A 19,582-nucleotide genomic window follows, 5' to 3' on the forward strand; every position below is an offset into this window, starting at 1 on the left:
CATGAATGAGATAAGCGAGGACAGTGAGAAGGCAGGAGCTGGTGAGAACCCACCCAAGGGGGGTGTGGGCATGGCTAAGTGGCCATCGTGTGCGGAGCTGGGCAAGCGGGAAGATCTCTCGTTCTCCAAGTGGCACCGGTATTTTCCCAATATTCCATCAGCACAAATCATCCGTCAAGACTGGTTTACTTCATGAGAGGACGGAGACCACAGGGAAATTAAATAATTGTATGTTACACTGTATTTTCTCACCGTGGAGGCTGTTTTCATTCAAAGCAGACTGAATATTATTCAGTTTTTAAAAAGAAGGACCCCTATCTACACGACTCACAAAAATGAACTCGAAATGAACTAAAGACCTAAATGTAAGACCAAAAGCCATAAAACTTCTAGAAGAAAACACAGGAAAAAAAGGTCCTTGACATCAGTCTTGGCAATGATTTTTTGGGAAATGACACCTAAAGCCCAAGTGATAAAATAAAAAATAAATAAGTGGGACGACAACAAGCCAAAAAGGCTTCTGCACGGCAAAGGAAACCATTAACAAAATGAAAAGACAACCTACAGAATGGGAAAAAAATATCTGCAACCATGGATCTGATAAGGGTTTAATATCCCCAAAATACATATAGAACTCATACAATTCGATTGCTTTAAAAAAAATCCAATGTAAAAATGGGCAGAAGGGGTGGCTCAGTTGGTTAAGCATCTGCCTTCAGCTCAGGTCATGATCTCAGGGTCCTGGGATCGAGTCCTGCATCACGCTCCCTGCTCAGCGGGGAGTCTGCTTCTCCCTCTGACGTGTGTCAATGATCCATCAAAAAAAAAAAAGAAAAAGAAAAAGTGAGAAGCAGCTCTGAATAGACATTTTTCCAAAGAGCACATACGGGTACTTCCCCACATCATGGATCATCAGAGAATGCAAGTCCAGACCACCAGGAGGTATGACGTCACACCTGAGGAACGGCTATCCTCAGACAGACAAGGGATCGCACGCTGGCAGGGATGTAGAGAACGGGGAACCCGCACGCTCTGTTGGTGGGACTGCCAATCGCTGCAGACTCTGTGGAAAACAGTACAGTGGTTCCTCAAAAAATTAAAAATAGTACTACCCTGTGATCCAGCAATTCTGTGACTGGGGATCTACCCAAAGGAAATAATGACGCTATGTCACAGAGATGTCTGCACCCCCATGTTCACAGCAGCATTATTTACGACAGCCAAAACACGGGAACAACCTAAATGTTCACCATATGTACACACAACGGAATATTCTTCAGCCATAAGAACACGAGGAAATCCTACCATTTGCAACAACACGGACGGCCCCCGAAACATTATGTTAAGTGAAATAAGTCAGACAGACTAAGACAAACGCTGTACCATCTTACTCCTGTGGACTCAAAAAAAACCAAAAACAACAAACAGAGAAACAAAACAAAAAAAGAAACAAAAGCCCTCATACTAAAGGAGCTGAGATGTGCGGTTACCAGAGGCCGTGCACGGCGGGGCACGGAAACTGGATGAAGGAGGTCAAGAGGGACAAACGTCCAGTTATGATCGTACAAGGGAAGGAAGGCACAGCATGAGGACTCCAGCTCACACACTGTGCGGTATGTTTGGGAGTTTTAAGACAATCAATCCTGAGAGCTCTCATCCCAGGAAAAAACATTTTTTCTTTTGGTGCCTTTCCGTATCTCTGTGAGCGGACTCACACACTGCTGTAGCTCCATTCGGTCTCAATAAAATCGGACGGAAAACAAGGGAAATCCTGGGACATGCTGCACACGGACGAACCTCGAGGACACGATGCTGAGGGAAAGTAAGCCAGTCACAAGAGGACACGTACTGCACGAGTCCAGGTACGTGAGCAACGGGAAGCGACTATACCCAGAGAATGGGGCGGTGCAATGGTGGCTTCCAGGGAGGGGAAGTGGGGGGCTGCGGTTCAGTGGGTACAAAGCTTCAGTTATGCAAGACAAAAAGGTTCTAGAGATGGGCTGACACGGTGCTTGCAGTTCACAAGGTTCCGCCCACTTAAAACTCCGTAAAGATGGTAAAGAAGTAAAAGAAACATGGAAGTGTCACTTACGACAGACACAGTGCAGGCCGGGCCTGGGACATGTTGAGGAACTTTACCCCGCTTGGCCCACTGTGTGTGCGTGCAGAACTGGGCCAGGCCGCCGACACAAAGCACCACCCACGAGTGCCCCTCCCTCCGCAGAGAGACCAGAAACAAGGCAAACACTCACAGCTCCAAAGGCACAAGCAGCCCTGACTCAAAGGCCAGGAAGAAAGGCACTCCAGGGATGCCCCTCTTCAAGGGTGTCTGTGTAATAAACAGATAAGAACCTCCTTCCAGAGCATCAATCTGCTGACGAGCACTTACTGAGAACTCGCCAGGCACAGGTGTTAGCGCCGGGCTACACAGGTGAGCGATTTCCCACCTCGGAGCCCGCCGTTCAGGGTAAAACCACAGAACGGGGACCACGGCTGCACCCACCCACGGCCGAATGCCGAAGCACAGTGCGGTGCAGACACTCAGTGGAATAGTATGCAGCCAGGAAAAGGCAAGAAGTCTTGACCCACGTGGCGAACAACAGGGATGAGCCTCCAGGACAGGATGCAAGTTCAAGATGCCAAACCCAAGTGGCCTCCTGTTCTGTGATTCTGTGTTTCCATAAACAAGGCCAAGGAAACAAAGCAGACCAGCGGTCACCACTGCCTGGGGGATGGGAGAACAGAGTGGCGGTCAGTGGGCACAAGGATTCCCTTATGGGGTGATGACAGTGTTCTGGAATTAAGACAATGACAACAGTTGTGCAGTATTGTGACTATACCAGAAATCAGAGAAGGGCACACGTTCAAGGGATGAACTTTACAGTATGTATATTGTCACTCGATTTGTTTTCAAGTATCAGTGAGGGAGGGGCACAGTGGCAAATGTGATCAACTCCAAGGACACCAGGGGCTTTGTGGGCAAAGACAGGGCTGACCTTGGCCGCCTGTGAGCTCACCGCTGGAGGAGGCAGAGGGACGGGAGGAGGCCTGCACATGGGGAGCACAGGTGCAATGACCCAAAGCAGGACCAAAGGACCCGTCTCTCTTTCTTCTGGGGCACTCAGGGGCCATGATGTCAGTCGAGGCCCAGGCAACGTATTCAGTCCTTACAAACGTCACAGAAATGCAGCTCAAGAGCGCTCCATGGGTTCGCGGGCCCGTGACTGCCTCTGAGCAGGCTCTCAATCACTCTTGACACAGGGTAGTAGAGAGCCACAGACCATTCCCACCCATCAGAAGAACAGGGTATCAGATCTTCAGAAAGAAGATCAAATCCAAAAGTTCCAGGCGAAAGGAACTACCAATACGGTGGACTAAAAGGACCTCGGAATTCAGCTCTGAAACGTTACGTGTCAGGCGGAAATAAAGATATCAAGTAAAAATTAAAACAGGCAGACAGGTACTATGAAGACATTACACAGGTTTGAGCACCAGCATCCAAAGTCTTCAAGCATCACCGCTGCCGTCACCGCGGAATCAAACACTGAGAACAGGGTGTTAAATTCAAATATTTGGAAACGAGGCTTTTCTCACTTACGGGATCAGTCGAGCTCCTTCCAGGTTTCTCCAACTCCGTGCCACTGGCAGTTCGAGCCCCATGATTCTCTGTTCGGGGGACTGTCCTGTGTGGCACCCCAGCCTTCCCACCAGAGGCCAGCAGCACCCCCCCGTCGTAACCCGAAATGCTTCCAGACATTGTCCATCGGGGTACGGTCACCCCAGGAGAGAACCACTGTTTTCTAGCAACTAAATGGATCTTCTCTCTACGAGCTCTGACGATTCCCTCGAGAGGAATGTCATTGCTCCACGTCTGTTTGGTTTTCTACACGCCTCCCACCTGGACAGTCTCCCCACAGGAAGACAGATGAAAACTTATTAGAGAAGCCCGTTTCAGATGCTCGATGCAACTGTTCAAAACGCCCAGCCTCGGGGCACTTGGGTGGCTCAGCTGGTTAAGCGGCCAGCTCTTGGTTTCAGCTCAGGTCGTGATTTCGCAGTCATGAGATCGAGCCCCACGTCAGACTCTGAGTTCAGTACAGAGTCTGCTTCAGATTCTCTCTCCCTCTCCCTCCAGCTCACACTCTCTCTCAAATAAATAAATAAATAAAATCTTTAAAAAAAAAAAAAAAAACGCCCAGTCTCTAACAGCAGAAGAAAAGCAACACCATCCATCTCCAAGGGAACACAAGACTTCGATCACGGGCATCCATGCCTCCGCCCTCCTCTCCTACCCTCCACACCCATTTGAGGATTTGTCTCCAGAAGGCTCCACGGACATCTAAAAATGCACCCAGGTCCCCCCACTCTGGAGCCCTCCCAACACTGAAACTCAAGGAGAAATCCGTAAAGCACCAGGCCTTCCAATAAATCGGTTTTCGAGTGTCTATGCGCTCCATGAGCGATGACTGCGCGGCTTCGGGATGTGGGCCCCCGGGCCGTCTGGATGCAGGGAGCTTACCATCCGGGGGCATCAAGGCCTTGTTGTTCTGCGTGCACCACCCCACGGGGTGGAGATCCGCGATCACCACGTCACACCAGAAGTCGGCCCGGCGGTCCTCGCCGTAACCACAGTACCGCAGGAGCAGCAGCTGTCCGCAGGTGGTGATGACCGTGGCCACCCAGTACGTGTCTGGGTTGGTCTTATTGGCCACCTCCAACTTCATCCCCGGCTGGAAGTTGCTCTGAAGGCTGATTTCAACCTTCGGCGAAGAGAGACACAGGGAAAACATTATTACATCAGACCAGAAGAGGATGAGAACTACTAAAGACACGGCACTTAAAAATAATCTCACCACAAAGAAAAAAACAATCCGAGCCACCCACCAGATGTTACCTTTACTAGCAGCCAAGTTAAAAATTAGAAAGATGAAACAGATGAAATTAATCTTAGTAATGTATTTTATTTAACCCAATATATCCCAAATACTGTCATTGCAAAATGCAATCGACATGAAAAATATTGAGTTGTTTTACACTGTTCTTTTCCAAGGACGCCTGCAAACTCCAGCAAGCTTTCTACATTCACACCACATCTCCATTCGGACACGGCACGCTTCTGAAATGCTCAGTTGCTCCATGTGGCTAGCAGCCACGGCATGAATAGCACAGCCTTCGAGAACCCATTTCTTTTTCTTTTTTTAATTAAGGGTTATAGTCTATTAATATCCACTAGCCCTCCCCTGAAAAGAAAGCTTTGCGGCCTCGTGAGCCATAACATCCAAAAGCTCCCACATCTGACATGTGTGAGGAGCACCTGCCTAAGAGATGTTGGGATTATATGTGGCTCGTCCATGGGTCCATGCTACTTTTCCTTTAAACCTGGTGCAGAGGCCTGGGGAAACTGTGTGCCAGGAAGGAAACCACACTGGGTTGAAAAGGAAGTGGGAGAAATGACTGGATCAAAGAGAACAGGGCGGCTCCACATGGAGAAATACTGATGACTTCCTAGTACAGAAAGGAAGGAAAAGTTTGTCGATCAGTATCTCTTCCCTAAACCCCCTCAAGGGATCTAGCCAAGTCATCCCAGCATCATAAGAGGCAAAAGAGCCAAAAGCAAGTACAGGCTGGATAAGTGCCCCAGTTTGCTTACCATACTCAGGCTAAATCTTTGCCTTGGATAGCCCAGTGGGGGGGGGGGGGAATGTTTCTCAGAATTAAATTTTCATTTCCAGTAAAGCAATAGTAAGGCCTCAGAACTTGGATCCTGGAAATTCAGTCTTTCCCTTGCTAATGATATACTACCAAAATCTCATACATAATCAAAAGTCTGATAAAACCTCCACCTTTTATTTCCTGGGACTTGCCCTTGGCTGAACGCGCTAGGTATGCTATTCAAAGAAATATTACTGATGGAAATGATTTTCTGGTTTGATCCAAATGTGTTCTGAATATTTACATTTATTTCCTCTAATTTCACTCACCTGCCCACAAATGTTACACTGTAAGACTTTTAGTCTGAAATGAAAATATCCATTCAAAATAAAAATACCCAGCCATTCCCCCACCTAGATGACACTACTCATCACGTGTATTTGTCTAGTTCGCTGGCTCTTTATTCCCATCAGTGCTACCTGTCTCAGGCTGTGTGCCCTTTACAGGGCCACGTCTGTCTACTTGGGCTCCTTAGGGTGCAGAACAAGGGTAAGGTGCACGCTGTTCCTCAGGCACTGAGCCCCACACTGGGCCCAGCCCCCTTGACCGGAGAACATCAAGTGCAAGGACGAGGACCATCTTCCCCGCAGCTGCCTGCGGAAAGCAAACGGACGTCCCCCTCACCTCTCGATTTCTAAGAAATCCTGCCTCAATTTCCCTTTTCTTCCCAAAGGTTCGGCATCTTCCTGCAAACGCCCCTCCCCCCCCAATCCAGATGAGAAAGACAAGGAGTGTTACGTACATGCTTGAAAGATGTGTGAGGAGCTGCGCTGGCACCTGTTTCTTCCAGATACTCTCCCCAGTTAAAGCCAATTTCCTCCAGGCTTGAACCTTCTTCTGTCAAAAGATAAAAAAATGGTAGTAATAATAATAACAGAAGAAGATCAACACCAGAGCGAAGAATGGAAAGGCACCGGCCTTCCATGAAGAGCAGGAAATCCTTATTGCAAGAGACAAGGGAATTCAACGGTGCAGAAGGATCTGTTGAGGATGCTGCTGAGGGGAGCCTGGGGGGCTCGGCGGTGAAGCATCTGCCTTTGGCTCAGGTCATGATCTCAGCGTCCGGGGATCGAGCCCCATGTCGGGCTCCCTGCTCAGCGGGAGCCTGCTTCTCCCCCTCCCTCTGCTGCTCCCGCCACTTGTGCTCTCTCTCTCTCTCAAATAAATAAAATCTTTGGGGAAAAAAAAAAGGTTGCTGCTGATACTGTCCGCTTCGGTGTGCTGACTGTAGAGTATTGACTCAGGAAAGGGAACGCTGAAGAAATCCTCCCTCAAAAACGCTGGCAAAATCAAGGGTAAAATTCAGCGCTCTTAGGCAAATGACATGAGGCTTGTTTCAGGCAGATTTGCCGCCTGTTAGAGAACTTGTTTGGAATCACCCACCATCGCGGTGGCCACTCCCTTCTCCGGGGAGGTTGGAGGACGGGGTAAAGGAAACCATCGGGCACTGAGGCGGCACCTTGATGTGTAGACAGCATGAGCACCTCTGAGCACGTGTTACTTCCTACGACTAGAGATTATAAAGTAACAACACAGATCGTTAGTGTCATACGGGACTTTAGGAAGCACTGACTCTGATGTTTTATTCCAAGGAAAAAGCTATGTGAGGTCCAGAAGGCTTGCTCAAGGATGGGAGGTCACCTAGCAACTTAGTGACAGAAACCAGCCAGCTGCCAATCAAGCACGTTGCAACACAGTTAAGACTGTGCATAAGAAACAATCCCCATAGTCAAGAAGAACCAAATAACTCATTTTAGAGCATGGATAACAATATTATGTCACAGTTTCCAATGGAAAGAACTCTTAAGCTGCAAACATTATTTTAACCTATCTGCAAGGCTATCACATCGTAAAGAATATAGAGCAGGAAGGGCTAGCCACACGTGTGGATAAGAGCTTCACAGTTTAGCTTTTCTTCCCTTGCAATAATGCTGGATGGATGCTGACGTCCAACCTGTGTATCTTCTACAAGCAAGAGCCTATTTCACGGACGAAGAACACATACCGCTCTTGGTCATGTTAGGAATGGAGGGGTGGTATATCCTGGCAGGCGAGCCCCGGGAATCAGCAACAGGAGGCTCTAGGAAAGCAAGCCTTGTTCTTGCAGGTTATCACTACCTTTCTCCTACCAAAGATTTCTTCAATTGTAAGTAGGTAAAGCAATGTTCTTGCGATACTCTGTATCGTCTCAGAAATGGACAGAAGACCATTTTTGGAAAGCCAGAACATGCTAGGTTAAAAGCAGTTACCTTAAATGTTGTCTTTAAATCAATGTTGCTTGGAACTAGCCTCCTCAACTTTGACCCCCATGAGGTGGTTTGCAATTAAATGTGCAAGAAAAATAAAAGCTACCTGAAGAGAAAACCTTTCCCTTGTTTTTCGCCCAACATTCCGCTTTATCCAGGGATTTAGGTCCTTCCATTGGAAACGGCTCCCTGAAAAAAGTCAGCAATCTCCCAGCGGTCAGCTAACAAGATACACTGCTGAAACACCGTGAAGCAAACCCGCAGGGAAAGCAGTCAGTCTGGAAAACCCCTCCAGGTGTCACCCAGAGGCTCAAGCCACAACTCTTTTCCCCAAAAGGCTGCAGGCATCGATTACCAGGTCTGCTTTCTGATGCGCTAGCAGGAAGCATCCGTGCACACGACTCAGTTGCTCAGGGGGCTTTCTCTACTACACCTTACCTGTCCGGCTCCCGCTCAGCCCACGCCAGCTGCAGGCATGCCTGCCCCCCACCCACCCAGGGTCAAGCACTTCCGGCCCCACAGAGCCACCACGCGGTCCCAGCAGTGTCCTAAGAGCTACAACAGACCAGGGTGTCAGCTCTCTCTGAACTGCTTTACGTGCATCTCCCGTTCCCTCCTTACAAGAACCCTGACAGATGGTGACTACCATCCCCATTTCACAGAAAAGGTAACGGGACCCCAGAGAGGCTGGGGGGGGGGGGTCACCGGGACCACCCAACTGTCCAGCCACAGAGGCAGGAATCCAACTCAGGCTGTCTAGTTTCAAGCTGGAACTCTCCCAAGACACCTTCTGATGTCTCCCTTCTGCTTGCATCACGCGTAGGGCATATACACTCCACCACCACCACCGTTCCTCCTCCTGGAGAATCCAAGGCAGGCTGAGGGCCAGCTTTTCTGTCTTCTGTGCTGGTGAGCACGAGAGCATTCCAGAGCCAAGCCCGGCAGCGCGAAGACACTGGAAATGGGGTAAGGTGGGAAGCAGCAGCCAAGCTCGGAGAGAACACTGTATGCAGAGACCTAGAGTCTTCTGCAGGAGGACACAACCAGGGGGACAACATGGGCGTGAAACTCAGTTTTGGGCCTTTGGAGACAGAAGGTCCTGGGAGAGCCCCTGGGTGAATTAATAGCTCCCGGAAAATAGAAGGGCTCTCTTCGGGAGTGACTGCTTGCCTGGCATCAGAAGCACGTGCGTGGAGACAGAACCAGGAGGGGGTGCCTGCCGCAGCCAGTGCCTGGGGCTAGAAAGCTTTGACGAGCTTCAGCACCACGCCTGGAAGGACCGATGACTCCATCGCTTGGAATCATCCACGAGGGTGAAACCGTGGCTTAAATTTCTCAGCTTCAGCTTTGAAACCACTCGCTAAGTTTCTTCACTCTTCATATGATTCCATTCGAGGCTACTAGCATTCTACCCAAAACCGAATTTTAATTCATTACAAACCATGTTTCTTTTCCTGCCATAAACAGGCGTTAGACGGCTTTCAGGCTCACTCAGGTGTTCATTCAAGTCACCAAGAGACGGAAAGGTCCCCCAGTGACTCCCCAGCGAGTTCCTAAGAACATTTCTGCAGAGAGAGCTGTTCCACATTCTACGGTAAACAGAAAATACTTAAAAGTCAACCGTGGAATGGGATTTTAAAAATTAAAGCTTGTGTGCCCAGCACCGGTAGTTTTAAACAATAAAATCATACACAAAACTTAGGGTCCCTACAATAAGGCCTTTCCTGACCTGTAACTCATAGCACGTCCTCCAGGCACACGTTCCCTGAACAGCCCGTTCTCTACAGACGTTTCAATGAGCAACAGATAAACACACACACCCCGTTTATGAGTGGAGGTCTCATAAACCTAGAGCAAATATTTACAGCTGATTCATAAACCTCTTAAACCCATAAACATTTTATCAGGGAAACTCTGACAATCTCCCTCCTCTGCCAGGCACCAGTCGGAAGCGTTTTTCCCCATGATGTCATGAAAACAGACCGTGAAACGCGACCAAGAAAATTTCACATTTTAAAAGAAAACAGGCGGGCTCATTAGTGGCCATCCCGTTGTGGAAAACAGAAGGCTATTTATGTGACCAGCGTATTTCCTAACAGACAGAAAAAGAACACTGCAAGTTGAGGTGTGTAAGCAACGCATCTGACAGTGTAAAGCAGAGTAAATAAGCAGCTCACGCACCTTTTTTTTCTTTTTTTAAGTAGTCAAATCTTGGGTTTTGGTTTTACCGTCTGAAAGCGGGCTCACTTTGCGAGGCTGAGTGCCAGAGTCCGTGGCCACAGCCAATAAAGGAATGGGGAATCCACAGTTTGGGAGTCAATGAAACCTCCCACGAGACCTTCTCCTCGTGAGCTCGCTATTCCTCATACATACACGGGAAAAGAAAGTGAGGCATTAAATCTCTGCAATTTTCACTGCTGATAGTCCGTTCATACCATCGCAAGGTTTAAGAAGTAGTTCCACTGAGTGCATTAAACAGGCTCACAGCACGAAGGACACTCGGAAAGGGCCGGCCAAGGCCAGGCCGAGGGCCAAGTTCACGGCTGCAGGACGTGCCCCAGAGAAGGGGGGACAGTCACCTGCATTCAGACGATGCAGACGGCCAGAAAGATTTTCCAGAAAAAAGAAAATACATAAAGATCACCCAATTACCCAGCGGGGGGGAGGGGGGGCATAACTATTCTAAAGAGAAGTTTTTTTGGTCTTCTGTTTGTTTGTTTTGTTTTGTTTTGAACAGGGAACATGTTGGAGGACCACAGAACCAGTTCCTGGCACCAAGAATAAGAAATCTGAATTTTTCTAACGAGACTGTTGACTCCTTTCCTTCCAGAATAGAAAAGCCTGTGGGACTCCAGTTAATGTATTCCTAACACCAAAAAAAAAAAAAAAAAAAAAAAAGATTTTAAGCTTGCGTTCCCAGCATAATTCTTTTTACTCAGAGGCCTGCCCGGTCTAAATGTGCAACACCACTTTATCTACAAACCTCATCGGGAAATTACATTTAGCCAGCCTGGAAAAATAATGTCAAGGAGTCTATTTATCACCATGTCAGCATATTGTTTTGCTTGCTTTTATCACGGCAGCTGGAGAAGCCTAGAATTCCAGAAAGCCAATTCTGGTCCACAGCCCTCTGTGTGCGCCCGGTGAAACGCCGTCTGTCCTGTCCACTGGGGAGACCTTCCATTCGTCCATCTGTGCTCATCCCAGCCATGTCCTCCACGCTCCTGGGAGAAGGACTCATTTCAAGTGGTGACCATTTCATTTACAGGACTGAGGTGCCAGTCAAACTAGGATTTGAGCTTTCCTTAGGAAAAGAGGCTAAACAGAAAATAAACAAGCGGTTAACGAGATTCGGAGCTCATTGCTGTACGGTGAAGTTTTCCAGTCAGAGGAGGGATCGTCTGAGTAAGGAACCGCAGTGGCTTGGGGTTGGGCATGGGAACGCAAGTCAAAGCAGCCGGGAGCAACCACGGAAGGCGCTGGCCCCGTCATCTGGGCAGAGGAGAGCAACATGCACCTATGCATAGCCACCTGCTGGGGAGCGACGGGCCTGTGTCCCATCACACGTGGGGAGGGGACAGCACACAAGTGGAGGAAAGGACCAGAAAGGAGCTGGGGTGTGCCTGCGTCCCAGAAAGCGTGTGTGTGCACGTGGAGGGGGCGTGCTCAAGCGCACACAGGTGACTCTGCCCTGCACGGAAGGGCGGTACAACCCGGTTGCAGAGCACCTGCTTCCAAGCCTCCAGACGCCGGAACTGGAATCCTGGCTCCAATGCAGGAGCCAAGTGACTTCGCCATATCATCCAGTTTCCTCCTCTATGCCATGAGGATAATAAAAGCAGCGATTTCGTGGGGTCATGGAAGGGTAAACCAAGTCAACACACATAAAGTACTTAGAGAATGCCTGCCATACAGTTCGAACTCAGGACCACATACGTACCTGTCCTCTGTCAACGGAGAACCAGCTAAGCGTGTCTTCTCCTGCTCTTCTGGTGAGTGAGTCTCACCCGAAACGCTCGTGGGCCGACAGCCCGTGGCAGCCCCAAGCATGTCACAGTGGGCCCCACAACCAGACGCCCCTACCACCGACACCAGAACGGGAACGATTTTCTGTATTACCAGCTTGAAGGGGAAAATAAGCTTCCTGACGACTCATACTTGAGTTCAGTTTTAACAAACTCAATGTTCGAGACGACAATGAGTTTCTACAAGTCGGCCTCTGTTCCCTACAGAGGTTCAGACCCTGCCCTCAGTTTATTTCCCCTTTATAGGAGTCGCTCTTCGTGGCACTATCTACAAGTCTCCTCCACACAGAGGTGCTTACAGAAATTCCAAGGAAAAGGGACAGATCAGCCACAAAAGGGGTAAAAAAGCTCCGGGGCCCATGTCTGTACATGTTAAGATCATTTGGAGCCCTTCAGAACTACCATTTCTAGTAAAGATCTGCACGTCTTATATGATTGAGGCCGCCCATCGCGCACGAGCAAGGAAGCCACCGTGAAGTGTGCGCACACGATGGGCCTGCGGGACGAGCCCAGCCTGGCCGGTGACAGAACAAATCTCCTACTTGCCTACTCATGGAATTACCCGCGAGGAAATGCAGCACAAGTCATTTTCCCGACACCATATTATTACCAATGGGCTTCAAAATCCACTTAAGCTAGACAGATATATTGCAGGTGCAAGAAAATGAAAAGTCAACACACGTTTGGTTTTTAAACAGTTTCAAAAACACACCTTTGAAAATGAGGCAGTCACAGACATGGCACGTGCATTCGGCGAAGGCTCAGTGAAAGCCCAGCGAACCAAAAGTGGAAACGTTATCTCATGCACCAAACGTAAGACAGACTTTTCTTAAAAAGCCTATTTGTACTTAAGTAAGAGTAGAATTGGGGGGAACCTTCCGCCTATGGGATTGAGTTTCCACAGAAGAAAATCTCCATACTTCCACTGGGAGACAATGACTCAGCTCTGCTTCTAGAAGTTTCCTCACTCCAGCTTATGTACAGAAAAATCCCAAGGGGGCGGGTGGGGAAACTGGGCTGATTCGGAAGCAGACACGAACATGATAACTTCAGGGGTTTCCAGATTTTTTGCAAATACAAATTTGAATTAATGCAGTAAATTCAATGGTATCGAGCCATATGTAATACTGCCATTGGCAGCAGTCATCAGAATATGAAGACAAACATCGTGACTTCTCGGATAAGGGTCAAATCTCCCACTACAGTAAGGATCAACATTTATACATGAATTCACCAGGGCAAATGTTCACGATCCAGACAGCTAAGCTGTCCTGATTTAATTTGCTGTTATGCAAATAGAGCAATCCTTTAAAAAAGAAAAAAGAAAAGAAGTATCTTTTTAAAACAGACTCTTGTGTAAGTATTTAGAAAAAGATCCATGTATAAATTCATTGATGAAATATTAAAATTCAATCAAAGACTGGTGAGGTGTTAGATTCCTTGAAGGGAGGAAAAACTTCACCACAGATTCACATGACCTAAGCTTCTTTCCCATTAGGCACATCTCTGAAAGATGTGCTCGAGGTTTCGGCGAGGAGAGAAGGTGGTGGCATCACTGTTTGGGCAGATCCCCCTGGTCTGTCCCTCTGGGCACGTGGGAGACAAGGATGAGGTTCCCGCCTCCCTTGCAGCGTGTAAACACGAGACTGGTCCTGGTCAAGAGGTTCTGAGCGAAAGTAACAGCTGTGTCTTCGGAGCCAGAGCAAGTCACTGTTGATTCAGGACCCTCAACGCTCTGCTTACCCCGTAACAAAAAGATGGTGTGGCATGAATCCATAGAAAGCACACCAGCTCTTTCTAGGGCTAGCACCAATGATATACAAACATTTACTGCGTTAACCACTGAGATTCTGAAGGGATCTGTCACCTCACTGTAACCTACTGTCTCCGTCTAGTATAGGAAATACTAATTTTGAGCCAAACTCTGCATAACTTTCAAGCTGTTCTATGCTTATAAATGGAACAGCAAATCCTAGGAACAGGCAGTGTGAGAGATCAGGAAATGTCTGTCCCGTTGTTTCCTGAACATTTTGGGGAAGATACTGGTCACTAAAACAAAACGTCAGAGAAAGCTCCAGAAAACAAAGCCCTACCTGAATCAAGACCTCCATTACCGCTCACTGAACTTTGCTGTTTCTCCAAGGGTGAGGAGGAAGGGTCCTGCATGCTGGAGGCGGACAAACTCTCCATGCCGAGTGAGTAAGGCTCCTCTTCCCTTAATGCATCCTGCAAGAGTTACCTAAGAGCAACCAACAAAGAAAAAAAAAAAAAAAACTAGAGCACCTTGATTATATTTCTTTGTTTTTAAGGTCCCCCCAAAATAACAGCATCCTATCAGAGCTGCTACCACATCATTGTAACATACAGGATGTCACGTAATGTTGATAATTGAAAATACCCACACACAGGTGAGACATCTCCTGTGTCCCAAGCAAAGCACCACCAGACCCAGTTAAAGCATCGACCTCTGCCAATGGGCTTTCTGACCAATTAGACCTTTCCTGTAATAGCATGGCTATTCTTCACTTGCATTCTGATATGACAGGTGGAAAAACAGGTAAAACTGCAGGTGCTTCTCACAGAACATACAATTTAGTTCATTTACGTTACAGCCCATGAAATAGCCAGACACGCCACTCCTAAGGGTCGGCCGCTGACAGCTCTGGTGGTTAGACACAGCCACGCGGGGCTTTTAAATCTTTCATGCATTCAACGTCTGCTTTTATTTCACGTGTAGATGAAAGTTTAAATCAGCGAAAGGGCAAGGATGGATGAAGAAAAAGATAGTGCCTCTACACCTATAAATAGAATATTTTGTCACTCACATACAGTAAAATGCCTTTTAAGAATACCACTGCCTTTTAAAACCACCATGCACACATACACACACGCACACACACACACACACGCATACATATGCACACAGCCTTTTTGGTGCTGTTCAGTTTACTTCCCTGGAAAATTATTTTGAGCTCTGGTCAAAATTAAAGGTTCATAAAAGGGTGTCAGTCATCTGTGCAATGGGAGGAAAAACGCAGAAAAACTCTACCGGAGGAGACAGACAAGGTACCAGGTACACAGCACGAGAACTTAACTCAGCGCGAATTTATTACCCACCTGTTTGTATAAAATAATACGCCAGACACGGTGGGGGCAGGGGTACGAAGCCATTTCGCAATCAAAATACAAAGAAAGAAAATACCTATTTTAGAATAGGAACCACGGAAATGTCTAGACTGGTTCTTCCCGCAGCGACCTATGCGTCTTGCTGGTACGAAGATAAGTACACAAATAAGCAAACAAAATGAGGAATCATCAGGCAAACGTAACCAACTGGGAGATTATCCTTCACTCATTCCGCAGTCTCTGAGCACAGGAGCTTATCCTATTTTCTGAAGCAAAATGAGGCTGTGTGGTCTGAGGAGCAGAAGTCAGGACCAGCAAGACGATGGCTGAAATGGCTTCTTGGGTTTGTTTAAACGTCACATCGAGGACCGGTAAATACCACATGCTCACCGGAGCACTGCGCGGGGCCGAGAAAGTAAAGCAAAACAGTCCTAACCCTGCCCTCCAGCAGCGTCTAAGACCGATGGTGCAAGGAAACGGGGGGCACACACACACGACTTACACCTGAATAGAAACAGAGTGTATTTTTCTTTAAATAGTGTTTTTTAAAACGAGGGATTAAGTAAAGGAACCCATGTAACAGATAGACGGGCTCCAAGATGCTGTAAAACAGAGGGCACTGGACAACCCAGCACTTTACACGCTGAGGCTGGTTAATTTTACCCCAGCGACATCAGTTTGCTAAAATAACGCACAGGATGACAGGCAGAACTGTATTCTCCCAAGAGTGCTCCTTTCCTTTTCCTATTATGACACAGACCTTGGAATTTGTGGGGAGCCATGGTTCTGGAGATCTCCTCCCCGTGGGGCTGCACGCAGCCAATCGGACAGGAGCGGGACAGGCCACCAGGGCTCCCCGCAAGCGCTCCTGCCCTAGGCCTGGATGTTACAGCAGGCAGCAGTACTCACCAGTGTGTCCCCAGGGCCGCCGGATCCGGGAGCAATGGCCACTGCCGTCTGCAGAGAACTCACTTGTGCATAAGCAAGGGTGGCTATCCCACCAGAGACCCAAGAGCCAACAAGTGCCTGGTGTGAGAACACGCGCAGAGCACACCACTGGCAACACGTACCTGCCCGCGATGACGGAAGCGTCTGCGTGAGCTTGCACATCACCCGATCACCTAGACAGGGACACCACGCCCACCAATGACAGGGGCAGCCAGAGGAAGTTACGGCACCCTCTGCAAAACACTGCCCCCCTCACAGATGTCCGCCGGGGTCTGTCGGGGAGATCACCAAGCGCTGGGAGGGCAGAAGGACAAGCAGCTGAACAACACAGGAGGGGAGACACTCAGAGCCAAGAGAGTATCACAGACGGCCCGAACAGAGGGCGTCCCTACTGAGGGCACGTACTGGCCCCTTACAAGCTGGTCAGCGACAGGAGACACTAGAGACACAGAGAGGGAGAGGCGAGCAAGGCACAGGGGCCACGATCACCACGAGGATGGAGGGGCAGGGGGCACAACCAGAGAAAGTGCTAGCAGAACAGACTCAAGACTGAACCCCAAGGAAAGGAGGATGGTGTGCCAAAGGGAGGACTCCAACCCTGCGTTCCACTCTGCAGGCAGGAAGGAGGACGCACCGCAGGATTCCAATGAAGGGAGTGCAATGATCAGATCTATTCCAGAAAACTCGCTCTGGCAGCCGTACACTGGACAGACGGTCAGACAGGGACACGACTGAAACAGGACCATGTGGACAAAGGTCTGAACTAGGACAGCAGGGGAGAAAAGAAGGAAACAAGTGCAGGACATATTTGGAAAGTACAATTCACAGGACATGGTGCAAACAAGCCTGGAGATCCCCCCACATTAACAAGGGGTGATCTCTTCACAGCTTGGAGGCAGCTTCCTAGAATAAGCCCCCTTCCACAGCTCACTCTCTGCCACGCAAGGAACCTAGGCAGTGCCTACAGAAATCAACATTATCGGAGAAATCACGCCAAGCAGGAGAATGACAAACCACTCCACAGAAATTTACTTCCAATGGACTTTGTAGGGCGAGCGCATCTCACTGGCCCAGAATCTCTACAAAACGGAAACAGGATTTTGAAAAGCAAATCCTTTTCCCGCTTCCAACACCCTCACCCGCCCCCAAAAAAGGCTATTTTTAAAAGGAAGCATATTTCATTCTGATTCTTAAAATATATATTAGTTTCAAGACCAAAGGTAAAACTTTCTATTAATGAAAGTACCTTTTTTTTTTAAAGACATGAAAAGAAAGCTCAGAGCTGGGTTTTTTAAGGGTAACTTCCTGCTTTTTACAATACACTTGTGATCCTGTGTAAAGTTAATCCCACTCTAATTGGTTCCTCTCCTCTCTAAAGTTGTTGAACAACACAATTACAGTAACTTGGAGAGTAACAAGGCCGCAATTGAGCTGTGTGACCGAGGCAAATTACTTGACCTCTCTGTTCCTTCAAACTTCTCCTGAAAGCTTGATTACATGCAACCAATGGGCTCTTTTCAAATCTGAAGTTCTATGAATCTACCAGAGCTTTTTTTGGTGTTAATGGTTTATTTTCTGCATTCAGATCACCTGTTTATCTGAAAGAAATGTAACAGAGTAAGCACCCCGCCCCAGTTAATTCTTTTCTGCCTCCTCCTATCATTTGGAGAATATTCAAAGATGGTTAAGTAATTTTAGCATAAGCGGTCTTACTAGGAAGAAAATGGGTGGGGAAGGACACTCACTAGATAGTATTCTAGAGCTAATGGGAATTATTAGGGCCTTTTACCTATTTTGAATTATCTTTAGACCAGCAAGGTCCAACAGAACTTTCTAGACCTGCAAGGACCAATACAGTAACCAGCAGCCACATGTGGCTACTGGGCCTTTGAAATGCAGCTAGCGTGAAAGAGGATTTCAATTTCAGTTTTAATTAATTGTAATTTAAAAGTCACAGTGGCTGCCGTATTAGGGAGCACAGCTAGCCCACTGCACAGGTAAGCCAGACTTTACTATATCTGAATTTGGAGCATGTCCTAAATAACCATCAATTCTCGGCTCTCTTAAAAGTTTTAATTTAACAATAGCAAACTAATTAAAAGAGAACGCAGGAATTTTAAAACCTAAGAAACTTCAAAAAGAGACTTAACAGCTTCCCCGTGATACTCCACAAACATTTCACAGGAAAGGTTCCAATGTAGCAGGTTTTTATAGAATGTGCTGCATTTTTGCACCAATATAATTTCAAAGAAGAAATGATCTAAGAAGGTAACACATGTGCGTCCCACTAAAATCATTTCCTTTTTCATTCATCTATAAACTCAGGAAAACCATTCCAGCTCAAAATTGTAATCAGGCATAAAGTTTCTCTGGGAAGGAAAAAGAAAAGTCCATGAATGTAACTATTAAGAAATCACTCAAGTATCAATGGCTTAAAGAATACTTATTAAAAGGGGAAAAGTTTGCTGAAGTTTTTATGACGTCTTAGGGGTTCGGCTCTATGCACTTGCCCCTGTCCAGACACTGTAAAAACAGAGATGGGGGCTGTAAAGTAAGACATCAATTTAAATGCACCGAATCAATCATTTTAAATTGAACTCAAGGGTAACATTATAAATATCAAAAAGAAAGCCACATCAGTGAGTGGCAGAGTTAGACCTTACTTTATTCTGTAAGGACAAGTGACAAGGCTTTTGTTTACACAGGCGACCACAAAATGTATTTATTTTGGCGAATGACACATCACACTTGCACTTTTCCAACAATATTTACTTTCTTCCTTCCCATAAAAGGTATGCACATTCTGTAGAAATCTATGACAATAAAATTACGAAGGAACACATGAAAATCACTTGTCATTCTAACACCCAGGGATAATTGCTTTTATTTGGATAGTATCTCCTCCTGACAGCTTCTCTGCGGGGTCTGAGGTCACGTAGAATTTAGAATTTTAATTCATGTTTCATTTACCATTACACAGAAAGCATTTCCCCCACATCGTTAAAATTCCTTGAAAACATGACTCAAAATGGTTGCGCAATTTTTATTATAATATGAATAAGGTAATTTATTTACCATTCCCCTCCTACTGACCATTAAACTGTATTTTTCTTTTTCCCCATCATCTGCAGTGCTGTGCTGATCATACTTACCCATAAACGCTAGGCACCTCGGACGCTTCCTTCACATGGAATCCCAGAGGTGAGACAAGGGGCCAAATGCAGGAACAGATCTAAGCCTCACGATCCATGCTGCTCAAATGCTCTCCAGCTCGCAGGACTCACTTGCACCTCACTTAGACCGTGCCTCGCAGTGACAACAGAATATATCTGTAGCCAACCCCCTCCAGGCCATCAACCACATTTCCTTTCCCTTTTCTCAACGTGACATTCAAAAAACAGCCTCCTGCCATTGTAACACGCTAGGCTCCCGTGATAACCCTGTTCATATCCGTCCCACATTTTAACTGTTGGTATTTCATGTAACTTTTAAGAGTGCTCCATATTCTACGTCACAAAACCACTG

At 47.3% G+C, this 19,582-nt stretch overlaps 1 protein-coding gene across 1 annotated transcript in view; it reads right to left on the reverse strand.

Moving 5' to 3' along the window:
• The window catches only part of SFMBT2 (Scm like with four mbt domains 2), a 234,767-nt gene extending 215,416 nt beyond the window's left edge, over positions 1 to 19,351 (reverse strand). Inside the window, exons 1-4 of the mRNA XM_019808390.2 lie at positions 19,210 to 19,351; positions 14,077 to 14,222; positions 6,455 to 6,549; positions 4,520 to 4,760 (exon numbers count right to left, since the gene is read on the reverse strand). Coding sequence (XP_019663949.2) covers positions 4,520 to 4,760; positions 6,455 to 6,549; positions 14,077 to 14,173 — 433 coding nt within the window. The 5' untranslated portion in view covers positions 14,174 to 14,222; positions 19,210 to 19,351. The remainder of the gene's footprint in view (positions 1 to 4,519; positions 4,761 to 6,454; positions 6,550 to 14,076; positions 14,223 to 19,209) is intronic.
• Between the last annotated feature and the right edge of the window lie 231 nt (positions 19,352 to 19,582).

This window comes from Ailuropoda melanoleuca, chromosome 15 (assembly GCF_002007445.2).
Source record: "Ailuropoda melanoleuca isolate Jingjing chromosome 15, ASM200744v2, whole genome shotgun sequence".
NCBI lineage: Eukaryota > Metazoa > Chordata > Mammalia > Carnivora > Ursidae > Ailuropoda > Ailuropoda melanoleuca.